This window comes from Sebastes umbrosus, chromosome 8, assembly GCF_015220745.1.
Source record: "Sebastes umbrosus isolate fSebUmb1 chromosome 8, fSebUmb1.pri, whole genome shotgun sequence".
Classification (NCBI taxonomy): domain Eukaryota; kingdom Metazoa; phylum Chordata; class Actinopteri; order Perciformes; family Sebastidae; genus Sebastes; species Sebastes umbrosus.
Window position 1 is genome coordinate 24,222,470 of NC_051276.1, and position 20,451 is coordinate 24,242,920.

At 38.5% G+C, this 20,451-nt stretch overlaps 2 protein-coding genes across 7 annotated transcripts in view; both read right to left on the bottom strand.

Annotated features, from left to right (window-relative positions):
• The window catches only part of fgfr1a (fibroblast growth factor receptor 1a), a 35,486-nt gene extending 33,779 nt beyond the window's left edge, over positions 1–1,707 (bottom strand). For 2 of the 4 annotated variants that reach the window (XM_037777529.1, XM_037777532.1), the window contains exon 1: positions 1,266–1,707. The gene's annotated coding sequence lies outside the window, so the exon portion shown is untranslated. The remainder of the gene's footprint in view (positions 1–1,265) is intronic. The other 2 variants (XM_037777533.1, XM_037777530.1) reach the window with 1 other exon arrangement.
• Positions 1,708–15,930: 14,223 nt separating this feature from the next.
• Positions 15,931–19,516, bottom strand: ankrd39 (ankyrin repeat domain 39). Of its 3 annotated transcripts, none has more exons than XM_037778368.1 (4): positions 19,371–19,516; positions 18,986–19,089; positions 17,326–17,529; positions 15,931–17,227 (listed from the first exon to the last, which is right to left on the bottom strand). In XM_037778368.1, exons 1-4 carry the CDS (start codon positions 19,390–19,392, stop codon positions 17,030–17,032), a joined length of 528 nt encoding a protein of 175 aa, XP_037634296.1. In that variant the 5' UTR covers positions 19,393–19,516; the 3' UTR covers positions 15,931–17,029. The 3 variants fall into 3 exon arrangements, with proteins under 3 accessions (XP_037634296.1, XP_037634297.1, XP_037634295.1); XM_037778369.1 differs by having other exon boundaries at positions 17,326–17,454; positions 19,229–19,497; XM_037778367.1 differs by having other exon boundaries at positions 19,229–19,489.
• Positions 19,517–20,451: the final 935 nt, after the last annotated feature.

A 20,451-nucleotide genomic window follows, 5' to 3' on the forward strand; every position in this document is an offset into this window, starting at 1 on the left:
AAATCATGTACTTTGTATGTATGAACTTTCCTAGTTATGTTTGGTAATTGTCTGTGACATAAATAGGACAGGGTTAAAAGACATGGCTATGGATGGATAAAGTGACAAGGACCTCATTTTTTGCAGAGATACAACACAATTAATAATAAAAACGTTCAGAAAAGTGCTACATATCCATGAAGCCATTGTTTTAAAAAGGGAATAACCTCCATCATGTGCACAGTTTTAAATGCTTTCTATGTTTTAAACCACTTGAAGTGGGGAGTTTCTGAATAAGTAATTTGCCTCATGATTTGAAAGAAATCATGTACTTTGTATGTATGAACTTTTCCTGGTTATGTTTGGTAATTTTCTTTGAGCCTGTGACATAAATAGGACAGGGTTAAAAGACATGTCTATGGATGGATAAGGTGACAAGAACCTAATTTTTTGCACAATTAATAAGAAAAGTTCATAGAAGTCCTACATATCCATGAAGCCAGTGTTTTAAAAGGAATAACCTCCATCATGTGCACAGTTTTAAATGCTTTCTATGTTTTAAACCCCTTGATGATGTGGGGAGTTTCTGAATAAATAATTTTGCCCCATGATTTGAAAGAAATCATGTACTTTGTATGTATGAACTTTCCTGGTTATGTTAATGGATTAAGGGTTAAAAGACATGACTATGGATGGATAAAGTGACAAAATCCTCCTTTTTTGCAGATACAACACAATTAATAATACAAAAGTGCATAAAAGTGCTACATATCCATGAAGCCATTGTTTTAAAAAGGAATAACCTCCATCATGTGCACAGTTTTAAAAGCTTTCTTATGTTTTAATCCCCTTGATGTTGGGAGTAATTATTCAAGTGAATTATCTATAATCTGATTAAAGGCGCCTGCTGTGACTTTAGATATAGAAAGGGGAGTGAAGAAGGAGGTGTTAGTTAGCAGGCAACATGTTGGGGCCTTGTGCTTTTTAACCTTACTGTTTGTTCCCCCTTTCATTTCCAAGCATGGAGGTATTACTACGCAGTGAAACAGACTCTAAAGAAAGCAAAAATATGTACTTTAAACAGTCAGTTTTCACATTTTAACTAATATCCACAGCACAAAACATGCTTTTCTAAAATAAAACAGGTGGTTTTAGAAATAAAAATAACTACAAGAGCCACAACAGCTCATTTTAGGACATTAAAACTAAACCCTTTTCGCAGGTAAACACACATTAAAGTGCAGCTGAATCAAAGAGTAAGGAGGAATGATGAGATAATAACTCACCTTACTGGCGGGGAGCTGTGAAGCAGCCAGTGTTTGGTTGGATTAGTGAAGACTCCGGAGCTGAGATTGTAGATGAAGGAAAAACTTCCCCGAAAAAAACAGTATATCCAGATTTACATGTGTTGGTCCGTTAATGAAGAGCTCGCTTTAACTCCACGCTAGCAACGGTTGGTTCGTTAACGTCCCACAAACTCCCCAAAACAGTCAACGGAGCGGAACAAAAAACCTCCACAAACTGAGTCCTAAAGTTGTTAAACTCGCTCTAACTACATATCCCAAAACACAAATGTCGTCCGGTGTTATATTCTTACAAAAGAGTAGTATTTAAATGAATCTTAGAAAGTATTTTTGATGATTCCTGGCGATGAGAAATGCTGTTAAACAAACGAGAGAGAGTCCGACCGAGCTGCTCCAAACCTTCCCCCCTTAAATCTGAGACTATGCGCATCCTTCGGACCAGTGTCAAGACACCGGAAGTTACACAGACCACTTCCTGTCTCCGACTTCAAAATAAAAGCGGCATCAATTCAATTCAATTTTCAATTTAAATCACTTTATTTGTCCCCGAGGGGGCAATTGTAGAGGCTCGTAGAGTAGTACAATTAACAACACAATACAGGAACATTTTAAACATCTTGAAAGTTAAAAATACGGATACTAATATAGTAATAATATTAGTAAAATACTTAAAATAGTGCAAAATAGAGCAGTATACACAGTATACGGTACATATGGATATAAAAAACGGGAAGCAGCAGCAGTTGGCTGGATAACTTTACTGAACTGACTTAAATATATTTGGCTAAATACATTGTTGTTAGCTCTGCTTTGTGAGACAGGCTCAGGTTATCTTTAGCTCCCATTATATAGTAGCGTATTAATTTGAAAAAAAATGTTAAAGGTTCCATATTATAAAAAAGTGAGATTTTCATGTTTTTTTTTTATTATACATCAGTCCTATATAAATACTGTGAAAGTATCGAAACACTCAATCCACAGGGAAATACACACAGCCCGTATTCAGAAACTCTGCATTTGAAACAAGCTGTCAGGATTTCTGGCCATTCGTGATGTCACATATATACAATATTTAGACCCTTTACACAATTTTAAACGTAAATATTCTAAATGTGTCCCAGTTTATTTCCTGGTTGCAGTGTATGTGAATGTCATCAGTTGACAGGAAGTACACATGGACCCAAGCTGTTGCCTAGCAACACAATTCTGTTGCAATTCCGTCAAAATGCGCTAAAACGGAGCGTTTCAGCCAGAGGGTAAATACAGGCATATTCAGGCTGACAGTATGAGGAAAATAATTTTTTTTTTTATCATTACAGCATGTAAACATGTTCTAGTAGAAAACACAAAATACAAGTATGAACCTGAAAATTTGCATAATATGGGACCTTTAAAATAAAAATAAAAGTTTTAAACACTACATATTTTGCAAGATTAAATGGGAAATAGCTGGGGAATATTAATGTAGAGAAGGTGCAATTATTGAAGATGTTTTAATTGGTGGTGGGTTTATGGGAGTTAAAACAGAAAAGCAACATCAAAACGGAGAGAAAACATTACTTATTTCGTTATGTTCCAGACCAACTGTTTCCACACAATAATGTTTTGTTAATGTTCATTTGCTTCTTACTTTTACTTTTAGTTTACCTTGGAATTTAATTTGTTGTTGTAATAAGTTGTTGTACTAAACCATTTTGTTTCTTAACCTCATCATCTCTCATTGGCGTCATAGGAGGCAAATATTCTGAAAATATTGGGCACCATTTTGCAGTGTGAATTACTTTCACACAACATATTCACTACGTAATCAATGCATTATCTGTTTCAATGTTATGTTTGATGTTTTGCTCCAACCAAATGCTGATTTTTTTTTTCCCTCTGTGAAGAAAGTGCTGCTTTTATTTTGAATGTCAAACAGCCGGAAATCCGACATTATTGAGGCTGTTACTTTCCAGCTTGACTGCAGGTCTGCAGGTCTGCTCGGACTGGTAGAAATCAGGCTCCCCCTGCCATCCACAGCACCAGAGCTCCACCAACTCCCCACGCCACGCTCTTTGCATTGTGGGATTTTGGTGACTAAACAATACACAAGCTAATACTATGTCTATAAATAATTATAGTGCTCCTGTGTTACATTTTAGCTACCATACACACATAAACTCACCTCAAATTACAAACTCAGACCTGATTACAACAAAAAACACTATAAGAAATGTACATAATAATATATAAGAAATATCAAATAGATGTAAAACTACAGAGTTCAATAAGATCCCTATAAGGTCATTGAATTGGACAGACACACTATAAGGGCCTTGGAAGACTGGGGTTCATTCTCATTGAACACCACTTTTACTTTGAAAGGACACTTTAAAATCACTGAGAAAAGTCCCCTGTAGACATATTTTGAATAATATTTTGTTGCATTTTACAAAGAAGTTGAGCTCCTTATGAAAACTTAATAATGTCTACACTTTTCAAAATAAAAGTATATTGTACTTTTCAAAATTGCGTTAACACCAAGAGACCACAGGCTGATAGTAGACATGAGAAGACAAAGGTTTATCAAAGTAAAGAGATGTTTCCTGACTGAATGAGTGGGCAATAATATGAGTCTGATTACAACAAAAACACTATAAGAAACGTACATAATAATATATAAGAAATATTAAATAGATCAATAAGATCAGAGTTCAATAAGATCCCTATAAGGTCATTGAATTGGACAGACACACTATAAGGGCCTTGGAAGACTGGGGTTCAATCTCATTGAACACAACTTTTACTTTGAAAGGACACGTTAGAATCACTGAGAAAAGTCCCCTGTAGACATAAAAGAACAATAATTTGTTGCATTTTACAAAGAAGTTGAGCTTCTAGTGAAAACTTTTAACGTCTACACTTTTCAAAATAAAAGTATATTGTAATTTTAAAAATTGCGTTAACACCAAGAGAGCACAGGCTGATAGTAGACGTGAGAAGACAAAGGTTTATCAATGTAAAGAGATGTTTCCTGACTGAATGAGTGGGCAATAATATGAGTCTGATTACAACAAAAACACTATAAGAAATGTGCATAATAATATATAAGAAATATCAAATAGATGTAAAACTACAGAGTTCAATAAGATCCCTATAAGGTCATTGAATTGGACAGACACACTATAAGGGGTTCATTCTCATTGAACACCACTTTTACTTTGAAAGGACACTTTAAAATCACTGAGAAAAGTCCCCTGTAGACATAAATTGAAATATATTTTGTTGCATTTTACAAAGAAGTTGAGCTCCTAGTGAAAATTTTGAACATCTACACTTTTCAAAATAAAAGTATATTGTACTTTTAAAAATTGTGTCAACACCAAGAGAGCACAAGCTGATAGTAGACGTGAGAAGACAAAGGTTTATCAATGTAAAGAGATGTTTCCTGACTGAATGAGTGGGTAATAATATGAGTGTGTATCTGAGGAGGGAAATTTGTAACCTTTGCAGGAATTCAGATAACCAACATGAATACTAATTCACTGACGGAAAGTAAGCACTTTCATCAACTTCAAGGCAACTATAAAATAGCTCTATTGTGCTGGCGTAAAGATCATATGCTTTGGCAGCATTTCAAAGAGCATCAGAATTTCAAATGTATCTGCCAACTCAGCACAAACTTAAGTTTGCGCCTGATCAAACACATAGTTCATATCTAAAGATCTCATATGGTCTTTGATTTCATGTCACATTTGACAAATGATGGACGACCCGAAGCTGCAGAGACACACGAGGCCCAGCTTGGATAGTTAGATTAAAGAATGGGACGACAACGAAACAGATATGTGTTTCAACATGTGTTAGCCTTTCGTCTTCCATGCAATGGTAACTTTATGTGATGTTAAAGACATTCACAAAATGGGAGTGACTTTATTATTTGCTTTTACTTTATTGGAGATCAAAATTCAGTATTTTGAAGATCAGTACCAAGGAGCCACATAGAAACACGACAACTGAGTCTCATACAAAGATGTTGTGCTATTCTCCTACCTGTCCTCTATTGAGAAAGCAAACACTATCTTATTGCTGTTATATGGTTGTAACACAAGACCAAAACTGAGCTCCTATCAGCAAACACAGGAGGATCTTGGGATGACTTTGCAGGATGTATGACTCTCTTTTTCCTGATTAGATTAAGTGTTGATACTGTAATCGATCCACCTAAAAATCGAATTTTAGATTATAAAGTGAAAGTGCAAGAGGAGATTAAAACAGAACATTATAGCCTATTATATAAATAAAAACGTCATAAAAGGAAATGCATCAAGACACAAACACGGCTTTTGAGTCCAGGCAAGAGGGAGATCACATAGAATTTTGACCGCAGTGACACCAAAACACCAACAAATATGGATTGAAGCAGAATATTTCATTAGATAAAATCAGGTTGTGAATTTAGGAAATGAATATATCTCTTTTTTCAATAAATGTTGACTTTTGGACTTTAAACTGGTTGTAAAGACATGACCAGACCTCTGTAGCCCTCCTCTCAGTGAAGCTTGAGACAAGCGTCTCGAGGCTACAGTAGCCACTACTAGCATAACACACCCAAATCTCTGACTGAACCGTCTGTGGTCAAGTTGCATTTTGGGTAATGTAGGTGCCTTTTTTTGACAAGAAAGCTGAATGCCTGGAGCAAAAAAGCCAATATCTCTGATTCTGTCATATTGACCTTCTTAAAACTGTTCATTGTGAGTCTGAGAATGTTAGTTAGTCCGATGTTAAGCAGGTAGACTACTCTTTTCAAGGAATGGCTCAACATTTGGGGAAAAAATGGTTATTAGCCTAGTTGTCTTGCTGAGAGTTAGACGAGAAGATTGATATACTACTCTCATATCTGTACACTAACAATGACTCTACTTCCATCAGCTGGTTAGCTTAGCTTAGCACAAAGAGTGAAAACAGCGGCCGTGTGGTTTGACGAGTGTTATCTGACTATTGTTTTTTGGTGCAGTGACCTCCTCGAACTTGTCGTCACCATGAGGTTGCCAGGAACCTAGCTACGTGACTGAAATAAGAAATAAGACAAGAAGTAGTCCGACACAACACAATGACGTGTTGTCTTCACAATTTGGTTTTTAAAGTCTTAATTAGTGAGCTTTAGATGTGCTGGTAGGCAAGACTCTTGGCAAGAAAGCAAATGTGCATATTTCCCAAAATCTCAGCTATTGCTTAAAGTTATGACTGACTAATGCCAAAGGACAAATTGTCTTTATGTTACATGTTTAGATCGGTGTATTTCGGTCAGAAACTGTTGCTTTAAAATATTCTAACAAACCTTTTGAGCTGAAATGAACTTGCGGCTTCAAAGAGAGCGGCTGACTATGTAGCAGATGGAGTATGCATCTTACAACCGCATACATACCAGAGAAAAACCAAGCGTGTTTATAAGGGCAACTAATAGTGAGAGTTAAACATGCGTGTGCTGCCCTCAGCCACATCTTACGATTCTTACGAGCATCATAACACGACTGAGAGGATCTTTGATGCAACAGCAGTTTGGTACCAGATCTTTTACAGACATTTCTTTTTTTTCATTTTGTCTCAGTGATAAAGAGTTCCCTTGGGATGTGCAACAAGCTGTTTATGATTTAAAAAAAGTTCTACAGAGAGGACAAGAAAGCCTTGGCAGAAGTCATAACATGTGGTGATTGTTTATTCATTCGGTTGCTTATTGTTTTCCTCTGATGATAGGACGAGATTGATATATCTGAAACTCCCAGTCTAAACAGGGACAGCTTTGGGTGGTAACATTTGTGGAAAACAGATGAGAGAAAAAAAACAATTGCAAACCAATAAAAGATGGTCTTTGGCTGTTTATAGCAGCAGAGGGGAGACATACTGTCTATAATTCTATACTGGTTCACTGGCACACATAAGAGCAGTGATTCTCAAAGTGGGGTCCGGGGACCCCCAGGGGTCCGTGGCACTCTGTCAGGGGTCCGCGAAATAATTTGCTATAAATTATAAAATTGTGTTGCATCATTAAAAAGTGCATACCTACAGATGGGGACCATTTGCACCAATAAAACAAGCATATTGTGTCCATTACTCCCACCAATGTTAGCTTTGGCTAAACTGATTTAACATTGATTAAACTCTGACATGAATCATTCACTTCACTCACACGCAATGAAACGTCCCTGCTACTACTTAGCTTAGCTTACAAAGTGCTCCAGGGATGACGTATTTCTGTAGGCCAACCAGGAGGTTAGCATCGCCCTGGGTTCCCTTGACAAAAAGCCAATGGGATTTTTCCATTGGGTTTTGGATTATTGTAGAAAATAAGCTCTGTGGCAAACACACGTTTATGATACTTACACATTTTTGTTCAGCAAGATAATCTTCACATATTTCTTAACACTTCTATGATTTTTGAAGTTTTGAAATTTAATTTCCAGAAGTAAAAAGCTAACGTTAGGCTAAATTAACTACACCATGGTAAGTATACACAACGAGGCTGTAAAGGCGGACGAGTCAGCATGATGACGTTAAATAGTCTCATTCAGCCACTTGTTAGCAACCACCTTTTTTAAGACACATAAAGACTTAAAGATTCATGAGTGGGGTATTTATTGATATACTTTATGTTGTAGAACAAAACGTTAAAATCACTTGAGCTTGTGTTAACCACAGAGGGAAAATATGACGACAGTTATGTTGAGTTTGGTTTTATTGAGAACAGCGACGGGAGAACAAAATACGTCATGTGTCTTCAGGTGCTAGCGAACAAAGCCATGAAGCCAGCCAAACTAAGCAATGTGTGATTTCAAAGCACCTAAAATATCAGGGAAAAACAAAGTGGTATTAATATGATTCAAATTGAAATGTGTGTCAGTATTTAGTTTGAAAAGTTTAAGAATACAAATAGTTCCAATGGCAGCCAAGAGTACAAACGGTAATACGCATATGCTTAATTAGTGTTATGATTAATAGGGGGTCCTTAAAGGGGTTCCTGACCCCAAAATATTTGAGAAACCCTGCATAAGAGAATGAAAGCAGAACTTATTGTATTATGTGGGGCTAATTTGAAAAAGCTACTGTCATTAATCATTAACCTGTCCCTGTGATGCGTACATGCCATGGTAGCTCAACAAACATACAGTATAGGCGAGCTTACCGACAGGGCTTAACTGAAAGGCTATAAAATGAAGGCATAAAGTTTATGATTTTTTATTAATAATTACACAGCGCAGCTACTTTTCATCTGTGAGGAAATGCTAAAAATGTTCAACTGCAAAGGATGAAATCATGTCACAGAGATAGAGGACCAGCACTACGTATAGGCTTTAACGTCAGTTGAGCTTTCGCTTCGCTGCGTCTTCTGACAAAAGCTCAACCTAAACACAGTCTGTTTTAAGATGAGGTGGGGCATTTCTTCCTTTCAGCGTAAGGAAATGTGCCGGACACTGTTAAAAGCCAGGAACACCTTATGCAAAAGCAAACTGAAGGCAGGCTAAGCCACACATCAGCATGAGAACAAACAGAGAGTCCTGCAATCCTCAGAGTGAACAATATCTGCTTTGCATGATGATTTCCCTAGCAGCTTCTTCATCGCCCCAAAGTGGTGTTTTATTGTCGTCGCTTGTCGTGTTTGCATTCCATTGTTACTGGGCAAGTACAAATATCTTCCTTTATGCAGAAAAAAACCCTCAGACAGGCCTTCCACTACGTTGTTTGAGCCCAGCCCTCATCCATCCATCAGCAGTGCCCCTGTTCTACACAGGGCCCCCCCAAACTCTGCTCACCACCCCCAGCCTTCTCTTTGACATAACGCTGTTGTGGCTTTCCGGGCCTTTATGCTGGCTGTTGTCTGAGGCAGATTGAAGACCCTTTTGTGTGCGTCAGCCCCTGTCCTGAGTGGCCGGGAGGAACCTGCTGGGCTGCGAGTGGAGAGACAGGAATGCGCATATGAATGGGCCAGTGTGTGCCGGGCACCTGCTGACAGAGGGACGGCGTGCCTCTATGAGTCTTAGTTCATCAGCGTAACCATCTTGTTCAATTACACGTGCAGCGCGGTGTTGCGTTCCCCGGTCGTTCACACTGAATGGGAGTATTGTCACTACGGTTGTGAATATTTTGCTGTTTGGTATTGTGGGGGAGCTCTTAACAAATGTGGTGTCAGCTGCATTGTTTTAGGTGTGAATAATCATCACCAAATGCAGCTATTTACTTCTGCGCCTCTATTGTAGTCCAACTACATTTCCCATCATGTCTGAATGCAATGAAGTATGTTATACAGAATGAGGGCTTGCAGGATCTTGTCTTTACATGAAGTCTGCCTTTCATGCTTCATTTCTGACGATGAATGAATAACTATAAATCAAAGATGTCAGTTTTATCCAGTTCCCCAAAGCTTTTGTCTGATCATTTATTATTTGAAAGCATTTTTTTAAAATAACAATACCACTCTGCAAAAATAATCTACTTTTTATAAGTAAATCAAATCCGCTACGCGCAGCCGGTCCGGCTATGTCAACAAAGCACAGAGTAGCTTGCATTACAACACACAGAGGGAGAGTGACTTTATTCTCTGCTCAGGTAGACATTACTTCTTTATATATTTACATTGCAAATAGTTGTTTGCTGCTATATTAATGCTCTGAATATCATATTGAGCACCTTTAAGTTGATATGGCAAACTTGTTCGCAAACAGTTGTCAATTTGAATATGATGCAGATACATATATTATGTGACATTAGAACTCATGTTTCTGCCCACCTGATGAATATAAATCCAATATTTACTCACTTTTCTTTTTGGCTGTTTTTGGTCTCCACCCCTGAGGGAAATATCTGGCTCTGCTAAATGCTCCACTATGTAAAATCAGTAAGGTTTTTACGAAAGAAGTCATAAAGCACCATAGAGCTGAGAGGAACTAGAGAGTCGGGTGATAATTCTCTGTGGATTCGTCACTACGATTATCTTTCAAAGTCCTTTCCCATTATACATAATCATTTGATCCATTGTTATGATATAAATACTGAGCCTAGGTGCTTTAAGGTGGTACTTTCAGGACGAGTTTGGGTAACTGTTCCGGTTTATGTTATCTCCTCAAACGCTCCATCTTCATGTAACAACCTTACTGACAATTTTATCAACGGGTATGGGACTGTGAAATATATTGTCTAAAAACTTGCATGTATATTAAGCTTTCGCTGTAAACTACAGAGGGGTAAGTCAACATGTGCATATGAACGTCATGCTAGAAGAGCTCATTTAGCACTGAACAAGGGGCACACACAGCACACAGTTCCTCTGCACATTTGGCAGATGATACCAAATAATCTGTCTGGTGTGATGGGACCTAGATATAAGATCCCAGAAGCTTCATTAATTGTCCTCTGACTCATGTGGTACAGCTTATGGGTTGTTTGTCTGGCCCCGCTTTTGAGAAGATTACATCTCCATAATCAATAAAAAGAAACCATCCACCGCAGAGTCTGACAAAAAAAAAAAAACATCTGGGAAAATAAACTTTCCTCCTCAAATATACCCACAATAACAGAAAAATCACAGCATGTTCACAGAGCACAATTTCCTGGGGAAACTTTATCATGATTATGGTCGCCAGTTGTGACATTGTCCAGATGTGTTGGTTGAATTTTGGTCCAAGTGTGGCTGCAGGAACCCAAATCCTGCTGACATAGCTTCTATATCCACTAATAAAATGACTGGAAGATCTATAATGTGGTTGAAAAAAGATCAAAATATAAAGCTAACGAGTATGTTGATTAGATCTAAAAAAAAGCATGTATCACATGGTCCCGATTTGTGTTTGGCTGGATCACCTGATAAGCCTGACATTTCCCACAGTCCCGGCGCTGATTGCCTGGAAGAGCTGAGCTGTGGCCTCTGGACTCATGGCTCTCATCACCCGCTGACCTGGAAAATGGGAGCGTAAGATCTGCAACATCACTTCAACCAGCGGACAACATGCTGCTTTGAAGTGGGAGTGGGCCTAAATTGGATTATGCAGCATCTCTGAGGAGGAGCAGCTCCCGTAGATTTGATTACACACGCCCCCTCACCCCTCACCCAACACCCACCACACTCCCACTTCCCCGATATCCCCGATGCAGATGAGACGAAGTGGGGCGGTCCTCCCTGCCAGAGTCTGGTACTCCACTTCTTAATGTGTGCCCATCTGCCAGCCATTTACCTGATTACTTCGTGATAACTCCGACAGCTTAGGCTCTGCCAGGGCAGCTGGGAGGCAAGACAATGGCATTAGTTTTGTACAGGTGGACATGGGAAAGATAAGGACCAGATGACCCTTTTATCTGTGAAAACAAGCATCCATATCACCAAAATGGAGATAATTGACATCTGGCACAATGGAATGGTGAATTATATATATATATTTAGTGTACTTTACATCTTAAATTGGCAGTAGGCAGAATATTTTTGGCATCATTGGGCAAACATTCCATAATAGCCTTTCAGCATATTGTAATTTCAAGTGTTCTGAGAGAAAACTAGACTTCTCTACCTCCTCATGGCTCTGTTTTCAGGCTTTAGAAAATCTAGCCCGTGACGGGAGATTTTGGCCAATCACAGGTCATTTCAGAGAGAGAGTGTTCCTATTGGCTGTTCATTCAATGGAGGCAGCTGTCAATCACTCGTGAACACCAATCAAACGGTCAAACTAGGCAGCGCTGATCAAATATGAATGTATATGCTGTTACTGTAATGCCTATTTCTTGCCACGAATGTTTTCAGAAACATCTTGTAGTGTACTGTTTAGCTGTAAAATGAGAAAGTTTGCTCCGGCTGGTGGGCGGAGCTTGGTATTTCCTCAACTTAACTCAACATGGCGGCCGGGTCAAAAACTTTCAGTTTAACAGTAACAGAATATTGATTCATATTTGATCAGCGCTGCCTAGTTTGACCGTTTGATCAGAGTTTGCGAGTGATTGACAGTTGCTCAGAGACAACAGGCTCCAGCTCGGCTCTGATTGGTTGTTTTCCTCCGGTCTGTGAAATCTTGCAGATGCCATTAGGAGCACCGGAGGACACCGGAGGACACAGAGGCACATGATTTGTTTCAGACCTGTCTCATGCACAACTGTCAGGATATAGTGACCGTTTTATAAAAATAACTTGTTTTAATCATATTTTCTCCAATCTCACCTACTGCAGCTTTAATTAGTCTAATTAGTCTTTGCTTCATTTCTACCTACTGTACTGCTGCTTTAAACATAATTATCAAACTGGAGAAATACACACAGAGGACAAACTGTTCTCATAATCCACCCTGTTTAAAATAGTCTCAAGCACTGCCTTCAAATTCTCCACGCAAGCATGGCACACAGACCACCTTCTATTTCAGAGGGAAACAACATCCAGTCCTGGTTTAACTCGGGCTCATTATGGTGGAAGTGGGTTCCAGGGCCAGGAAGTTTCATTGCTTTCCAAATAAATCTCACTAAACAGAGCTGTAATCCAAATTCCTCATCTTGTGGAGTCCTCCCATTACGAGAAAGCTCTCAAAAGCTAGGCTTAAAAATCACACGGTATCCCTCTAGTTTTGACTTGTCGTAACATTTGTACTGACAAAAACCAAGTTTAGTAGCGCAGTTAATTGAAATAAACCTTTTTAAAAGTGTGGATTGTTTCCCCCCCCTGCTTATTTTCACCCACCACAGGCCAGTCTCTGATTGTTTCCACATAAAGGGGGCAAAGCAGCGCTCAAATTCAAACCAGCTCGTGATAAATTATCAAAAACGAAAGAGGCCCTTTAATATTCCTCCGCTTTTACGGAGTGACACAGAGGGTTTTCATTACCTCGCTCACTGCTAGCAAATCTCAGACATCAACTTTGATTATGTTACATAGAACCTGGCAAGGGAACAATCAGAAGGTGCCGTGGGCGGGTGTGATAGTCTGTGTGCCAGTCAAAATGACTGGTCTGATTCAAATAGCATTATGTGCTTTGTTCTTCCTGCCACTGAGGAAACAAAAAAGGGATATCTTCCAACCAGTCTGCTCAGTGAGCACGGTGAAAAAAAGGCTGAGCAAACCCCTGCTATTACTGACATGTGGCACTCAAAATGGGTGATCCTGGTTACAGCTCCTCAGCTGCGTGGAAGCAGGAACTTGTCACGGAGCGTAAACAGCTCTCTTGGCTTAGTCTGCGAGCTAAAATCACCCCCATCTACCCCCACCCACCCCCCCAAACACCCCATCTCCTTGTGCTGTGTGGCGTCAGCTGCAATGAGCTCCAGATGTGGCCTGGCACCCCTCCAGTCACGGCACTGGATGTGGTTTGAAGGTAGTTTGGAAACGACGCCCACCAGCGGGCCCAATGAAAGTTCCTCAGACTGCAGCGAGAGGTTTCCCGACGCTGGGTCGTGTTTGAGCGGACTGCAGGAGCGCAGAAGAAGTGCAGTACACGGTGCAAACAGCCAGGGCACATCTGTGGATGTATGTGCATGTGTTACTTATTGAACATGCTTTGAATAAGTAAGTATATGAGACAATAGTTTGAAAGTATTTCCATCTGTTTCAGTAGATATGGAAATATCAACATCCTTTATTCACCCTCAGGCTTCCATCCTTTGTGTCCCTTTGCATATAAATACTGGTTTTAAAAAAAACAACTCACTAATGTGTCCTGCCTTTGATAACTAAAGATAGGACGAGTTATCTCAGGGAGGGTGGCCAGACAAAAGCTAAAAACAGCACAGCAGGTTTCTTTAGAAATACATATCAACAATGTGTGATGGTGAAGCTATTATTTAATGGTGCTTAATCTTTAATTACAGGTCACATTGATACACGTAGAGGTATCTGTAACCACGGAAATAATGACACCTGGAGTTCCAGGTTGGTAGACAGTTGTGTGGTTTGAGAGGTCGTTACTTCACCAAAACTACAAAGACTATGAACCACCAACATCTGCTCTGTGTGGAAAAGTGTGAATGATTTACACCAGAAGCATCAGGTCCAAAATATTTGTTAAAATACTCAGAGACATAGAACTAGTACAGTAGAAGCTGCTGAGCAACAAGTCACGAGCAAAATAAGTAGGTTGAGCATGAGTGTCCCATAACAACAATATCACATTTTAAAACACGTCTAATGATACCAATGTGTAAAAATTACCTGGAATCATCAGCAGTTTAGACAAAATATCTATTGTTGTGTTTAATTAATCAATTAATAAATGACCCTGTAAGGTGGCATAAACAGTGGTGTCGATCCATGATGGTCTTACTATCAGCTGCAACAGCTACACTGATGCTTTTCTCTGTTTCCAACAGTTACCCCCGTTTAGTTTTCCAACAGTGTGTGTACTGGAAGGATCGAATGAGGTCACTGTGTGTGAGCTGCCAGCTAATTCACATGGTTTATACTGGACAAAAAAAACAAAACACATGCTGCTTTTAAGACAACAGCTCCCCCTGCTGCTGTATATGTAAAAAAGCAGAGCAACGAAGGATCACTTCACATAAATACACCAGACAAAGTTTAACAAACAAACCCAACACGGGCAAAGACGTTGGCCTCCAGTTTTAATACAAACTGCTTTGTCAAACATGCCACATGTTCAAAGTAAACACTCGCAGTGAGACCAAACGCTGGTGTTTGCAGCGCACTGCACAAATCCATTTGGTAGCACTTAATAATAACCATCATTTATAAATGGTAAATTGATAGTTAATTAATAGGGCTGTCAATCGATTCAAATATTTAATCGCAATTAATAGCATTGTCCATAGTTAATCATGATTAATCACACATTTTTTTATTTGATCAAAATGTACATTAAAGGGAGATTTGTAAAGTATTTAATACTCTTATAAACATGGGAGTGGACAAAGACAGTATACTGCTTTATGCAAATGTATGTATATATTTATTATTGGAAATCAATTACCAACACAAAACAATGACAAATATTGTCCAGAAACCCTCACAGGTACTGCATCTAGCATAAAAAATATGCTCAAATCATAACATGACAAACTGCAGCCCAACAGGCAACAACAGCTGTCAGTGTGTCAGTGTGCTGACTTGTCTATGACTTGCCCCAAACTGCATGTGATTATCATAAAGTTGGCATGTCTGTAAAGGGGAGACTCGTGGGTACCCAGAGAACCCATTTTCATTCACATATCTTGAGGTCAGAGGTCAAGGGACCCCTTTGAAAATGGCCATGCCAGTTTTTCCTCAACAAAATTTAGCGTAAGTTTGGAGCGTTATTTAGCGTCCTTCTCAACAAGCTCGTATGACATGATCGGTACCAATGGATTCGTTAATGCGTTAAAGAAATTAGTGGCGTTAAAACAAATTTGCATTAAGGCGTTATCACATTAACTTTGACAGCGCTACTCTAGAGTGAATATCTTTGGGTCTTAGACTGTTGGTTGGACAGACCAAGCAATCTAAATATGTGAATTTACGCTTTTGGAAATTGTTCACTATTTCCGTGTGTTTCAGACTAAAATGATTAATCAAAATAATTACAGGCTGATTTATTGATTCGATCGATTATTGCGTGAACTTTGACAGTCCTTGCCATTTTAATGTACAAATCAATCTTTCATTCAAAACTGAGGCACTATAAATAATTAAAAATCAGATGACAAAGAGTTTTTCTTCTTCTTCATAGCAGTTTATTTATAACAGTCATTCATGGAAATATATTTCCACGGTCGAGTGCAATAATCATAGAAAGGGAGACCTACACCGCTCCCTGTCTCAAACACAAATCAACCATTGCCCCATATTGCATTCAGCGAGATGTATTAAAATAAATAACCATAGCTCTTCCATTGATTTTCACGCTCCAGGTGAAATACACAATATGATTGCCTTCATGATTCATTCTCACAGGCCGGGTACCTACTCTTGAACTGAGTGAATAGTATTGCATCAGAGCAGCTTTGAGCTACAGCAAGAGAAACTTCACCAGTCGAAGACGAGTATAGCTCTTCACACATGCAAACGGACACTGTCCAGTAACTGAAGTGAGATCCTTGACAAAACACCTGCCTACTCTAATGATGCTTTTTTTTTTTGGAAACACTGGATTTGATTTACATTAAAGATTACAAGCACCAAACATTTTGGTGAAAAGGTATAACATGTTACAAGTTAACATATACTTGTGCAAATAAGTTTGAAGCATGATTAAGTGATATATCTTGAGGTCAGAGGTCAAGGGACCCCTGTGAAAATTGCCTGTTTTACCTCGTCAAAATTTAGCCTATTTGGAGCATTATTTAGCCTCCTTCCCGACGAGCTAGAATGACATGGTTGGTACCGATGGATTTAGGTTAGGACTTGTGGTTTTGTAGTTTCATATGATACCAGCACCCTCACTCTAGCTCTAAATCTGAACCTGCTACAGCCTCCGAAAGACGGTTAAATTAGTCAGGATTGCCGGCAATCCCGCGGGTCTTTTAATTAAAAAAATAAAACACAACAAAATGCTATCTGGTGGGCCAAATTGAACCTTATGGCGGGCCAACTTTGGCCAGCCCTGGCTTAAGAGGTGTAATTACTACACAAGTAAATAAACTAGAAATCAAAAACAGGATGTTTATTGTACAAAGCTAGAAAATGTAATGTTGCGTGCTCTTAGTTTCATTCAGTGGCTCTTCAATGTTCAATTGAGAAAAAAATCCGCAAAACGTAGTCAACCCAAATGAGCTTAATCCTGATTTAAGCGGACCCCACCTAGTATGTTTTGAGTTTATGTCATGTGTCTGAGGTCAGTATGCCCCAGATGCAGTGCGTCCGTCGTCAAAAGAGGTGGTTTTAAGAGCTCCTGCAGATCTCCCTGCGGTGCCAGCTGGAAGGGTAGCTGGAGCCTCTTATTCACCTGGCTGCAGAGTGCTGGACGGTGCTCCAGAAGCAGCTGACACACCTCTATGTGACCCTGTTCTGCAGCCTGCTCAAGCATTTAACAGAGCATAAAATACAGGTTAAATGATCATCAAACTGTCTCTCTGGAATGCTTTTATTACGTTATTGCTGGCAGCTCTGTACCTTATGTAAAGGGGATGCACCATCGTCATCACAGAGCATTGGATCTGCTCTGTGGTGCAGCAGGAGTCTAACCACATCCAGATGGCCGCAGTAAGCTGATCGATGGAGTGGCGTGGCACCGCCCGGTGTCTGGGGAGATGCACAAGCTCCATTCTCAAGAAGAAACTTGCATACGGCATGATGACCACTGCGACTTGCATAGTGCTGAGATAAAAATATACAAAAAGGATGCAGGAATTTAGGGTAACACTTCATTTTACAAGTCTGCAAATTTCATGGAAATTAAGTGATAATTAGCAAGTATTTGAAATTTCTTTGGAATTACACCAATATTGACCTAAAAAAATATGTATCAAAAATTACTTTATTTTAAACATAATTTAATAATTATATTCCGCTATTTCCCAATAGCTGGTAATTGGTTTGATACTTTTCCAGGAAAAGAATACACATTTTATTAATATGCTTTAAATACGGTGAGAAAGCGGACACAAATACATTTCCATGTCTGCTGATAAATAGATAATAATTAGCAAATAACTTATTTTAAATTTCTTTTAAAAGAAAACCTCCCTGAATCATGACATTAGCTACCAGGTTCCATTTGTGTAGACAATAAGTCACACAATGGTGAGATTTGTGCCTGATCAGAAGTGTCTTCTATTAGTTTTGGGCCCTATTTTAATGATTATATGTTATTTTAGTATATAATTATTAAATAATGTTTATAATAAAGTAATTTTTGATAAATTTTGAGGTAAATATTGGGGTAATTTAGCAGTAATACCAAGGAAATTTCAAATACTTGCTAATTATCACTTACACTTACACACCAAAACTGACAACAACTGCACTAACTGTATACTGAGTGTGCAATATCATTACTACTCAGGTGTAATTCATACTGTGCAATATTTTCAGCTGGAATTTAATTTCATTATCACTGTGCAATATCATTTTTCCACTTGTGCAATTTTTAAATAGTCTGTTTATTGTCAATACTGTATATACTGCTTCTATTTTTATACTTCCTTCTATTTAAATGGTTCGTATTTTGTTACACTTTGTTTAGCTCTTTTTTACTGTGTTAGCTGATGCATCTTGTTTTTTGCACTATTCCCTTTGCTGCTGTACACTGCAAATTTCCCCACTGCGGGACTAATAAAGGAATATCTGATCTTATCAGGTGGTTCAGGTGACTTTATTTGTACCAGTAGGTAGATTTGTTTTGCAGCAAAAACAGAGAATGACATCCGTATTGACAATAAGGTAGAGCACAGACAAGAGACAGACACACCAAAAACATGACAAAGAGTACTCAAAGGCTTACTGGGACCAGCAAAAAGAAAAAAGGCCACAAGAACAATATAAAAAAACACTGAAATATCAGGACAAAAAAGATACAATAAATGAGAAAAGGGATAAACTTTCCATAAATATGTGCAAAAGCTGCAAGGACTTATTTAAATGAACAATTGCAGCTGGAACAAAGCTGTTACAGGAACACTTTGTTCTACACCTTGGGACCCTAAACCCCAAATCTTATTATCACCTAATTACCATGGAATTTGCAGACCTGTAAAATGAAGTGTTACCAAATTTAGATACATGATGAGAACAGTGGATGCTTTCAGCTAAAACATCTTCCCAGCAAACTCACCAGAGCTGTGTATCCAGCTGAGTCTCTCAGGTTAGGATCTGTGCCCTTCTGGACCAAAGACTTGACCCTCTCCAAGTCTCCATCCATTGCAGCAGACCAGATACCTGCACAGAAGAATGACACATCAATGCACATCAGTGACAGATCAGGAATGAAAATAAGTTAGCCATGCAATTTAATGAAAGGTAAAGCAGTTATATGCTGTATATTTTTGTGCAACTCAGCCACCACATGAATGCAAACCTCGTTCAAAATCCATTTCACTCAAGGTCTGGTGAACACTGGGAGCAGAGGCTGGATGGGAGCAACAGGAACAGCTGTGTCTATCAGACTCCATTGTGTTAATGTGCACAAACAGGATCAAAAGTTCCAGATTGATTCAAACCTGCAGCTAGTTTTTCATGCATTTACATCATGCTTGTTTGGCAGTTCCGTGTTTCTTCTTCTTTGGTTGGTTGACAACTTTGCACCAGACAGACAACCCGGTGCATAAAACAAGCGCGCCTATGTCACGTGTGAACGCTCCGACCAATTGCAGAGCTGCAGTCAGAAGGACCCCTTCAGGTGCGCTCTGATTTAGTTGGATTCTCGGATTTAATTTGTTTTGGAAAACATAGCCTAACTTTTATATATTTAAACAATAATGATGATTATTATTGGTGCAACGGATCATTTAAAGGATTTATATACCCCCCAAAACCTACTCATACATATTGTTATTAATTGATTAAGCATATATGACTCATCTTTTAGGTTTCTTTTAAGATAAGATAAAATAAGATATTCCTTTATTAGTCCTGCATTGGGGACTTTTGCAGTGTACAGCAGCAAAGGGAATAGTGCAAAAAAAACAGATGGATCAGCTAACACAGTAAAAAAAAAGAGCTAAACAAAGTGTAACAAAATATGAACCATTTAAATAGAAGGAAAATAGGAGTAGTTTATACAGTATTGACAATAAACAGACTATTAAAAAAATTGCACAAGTGGAAAATGATATTGCACAGTGAGAATGATATGAAATTACACCTGAATATATTGCACTGTATGAATTACACCTTAGTAGTAATAATGATAATGATATTGCACAGTCATTATACAGTATAGTGCAGTTATTGTCAGTTTTTGGTGTGTAAGTGGTCTACTGGGAGCAGTGCTGGTTGTGGAGTCTGACAGCTGCAGGAAGGAAGGACCTGCGATAGTGCTCCTTTAGTGTCCTACATTGACATTAATACAATTTATGTATGTGATACGCTGATAAATAAATATAACAGATTTAGATTTTTTTTGTTTACACATATACAAAAGGTACAAGTTTGTTTTTTTTTGTTTTTTAAAAAAATTTGTATTCCTTTTTTTTTCCAAACATAGCATAACAAACATAATAAAACATAACACCGGTGCCATAACACAAAACAAATGATATCTTACATTTAACATTTAATATGTACATACATAAATACACA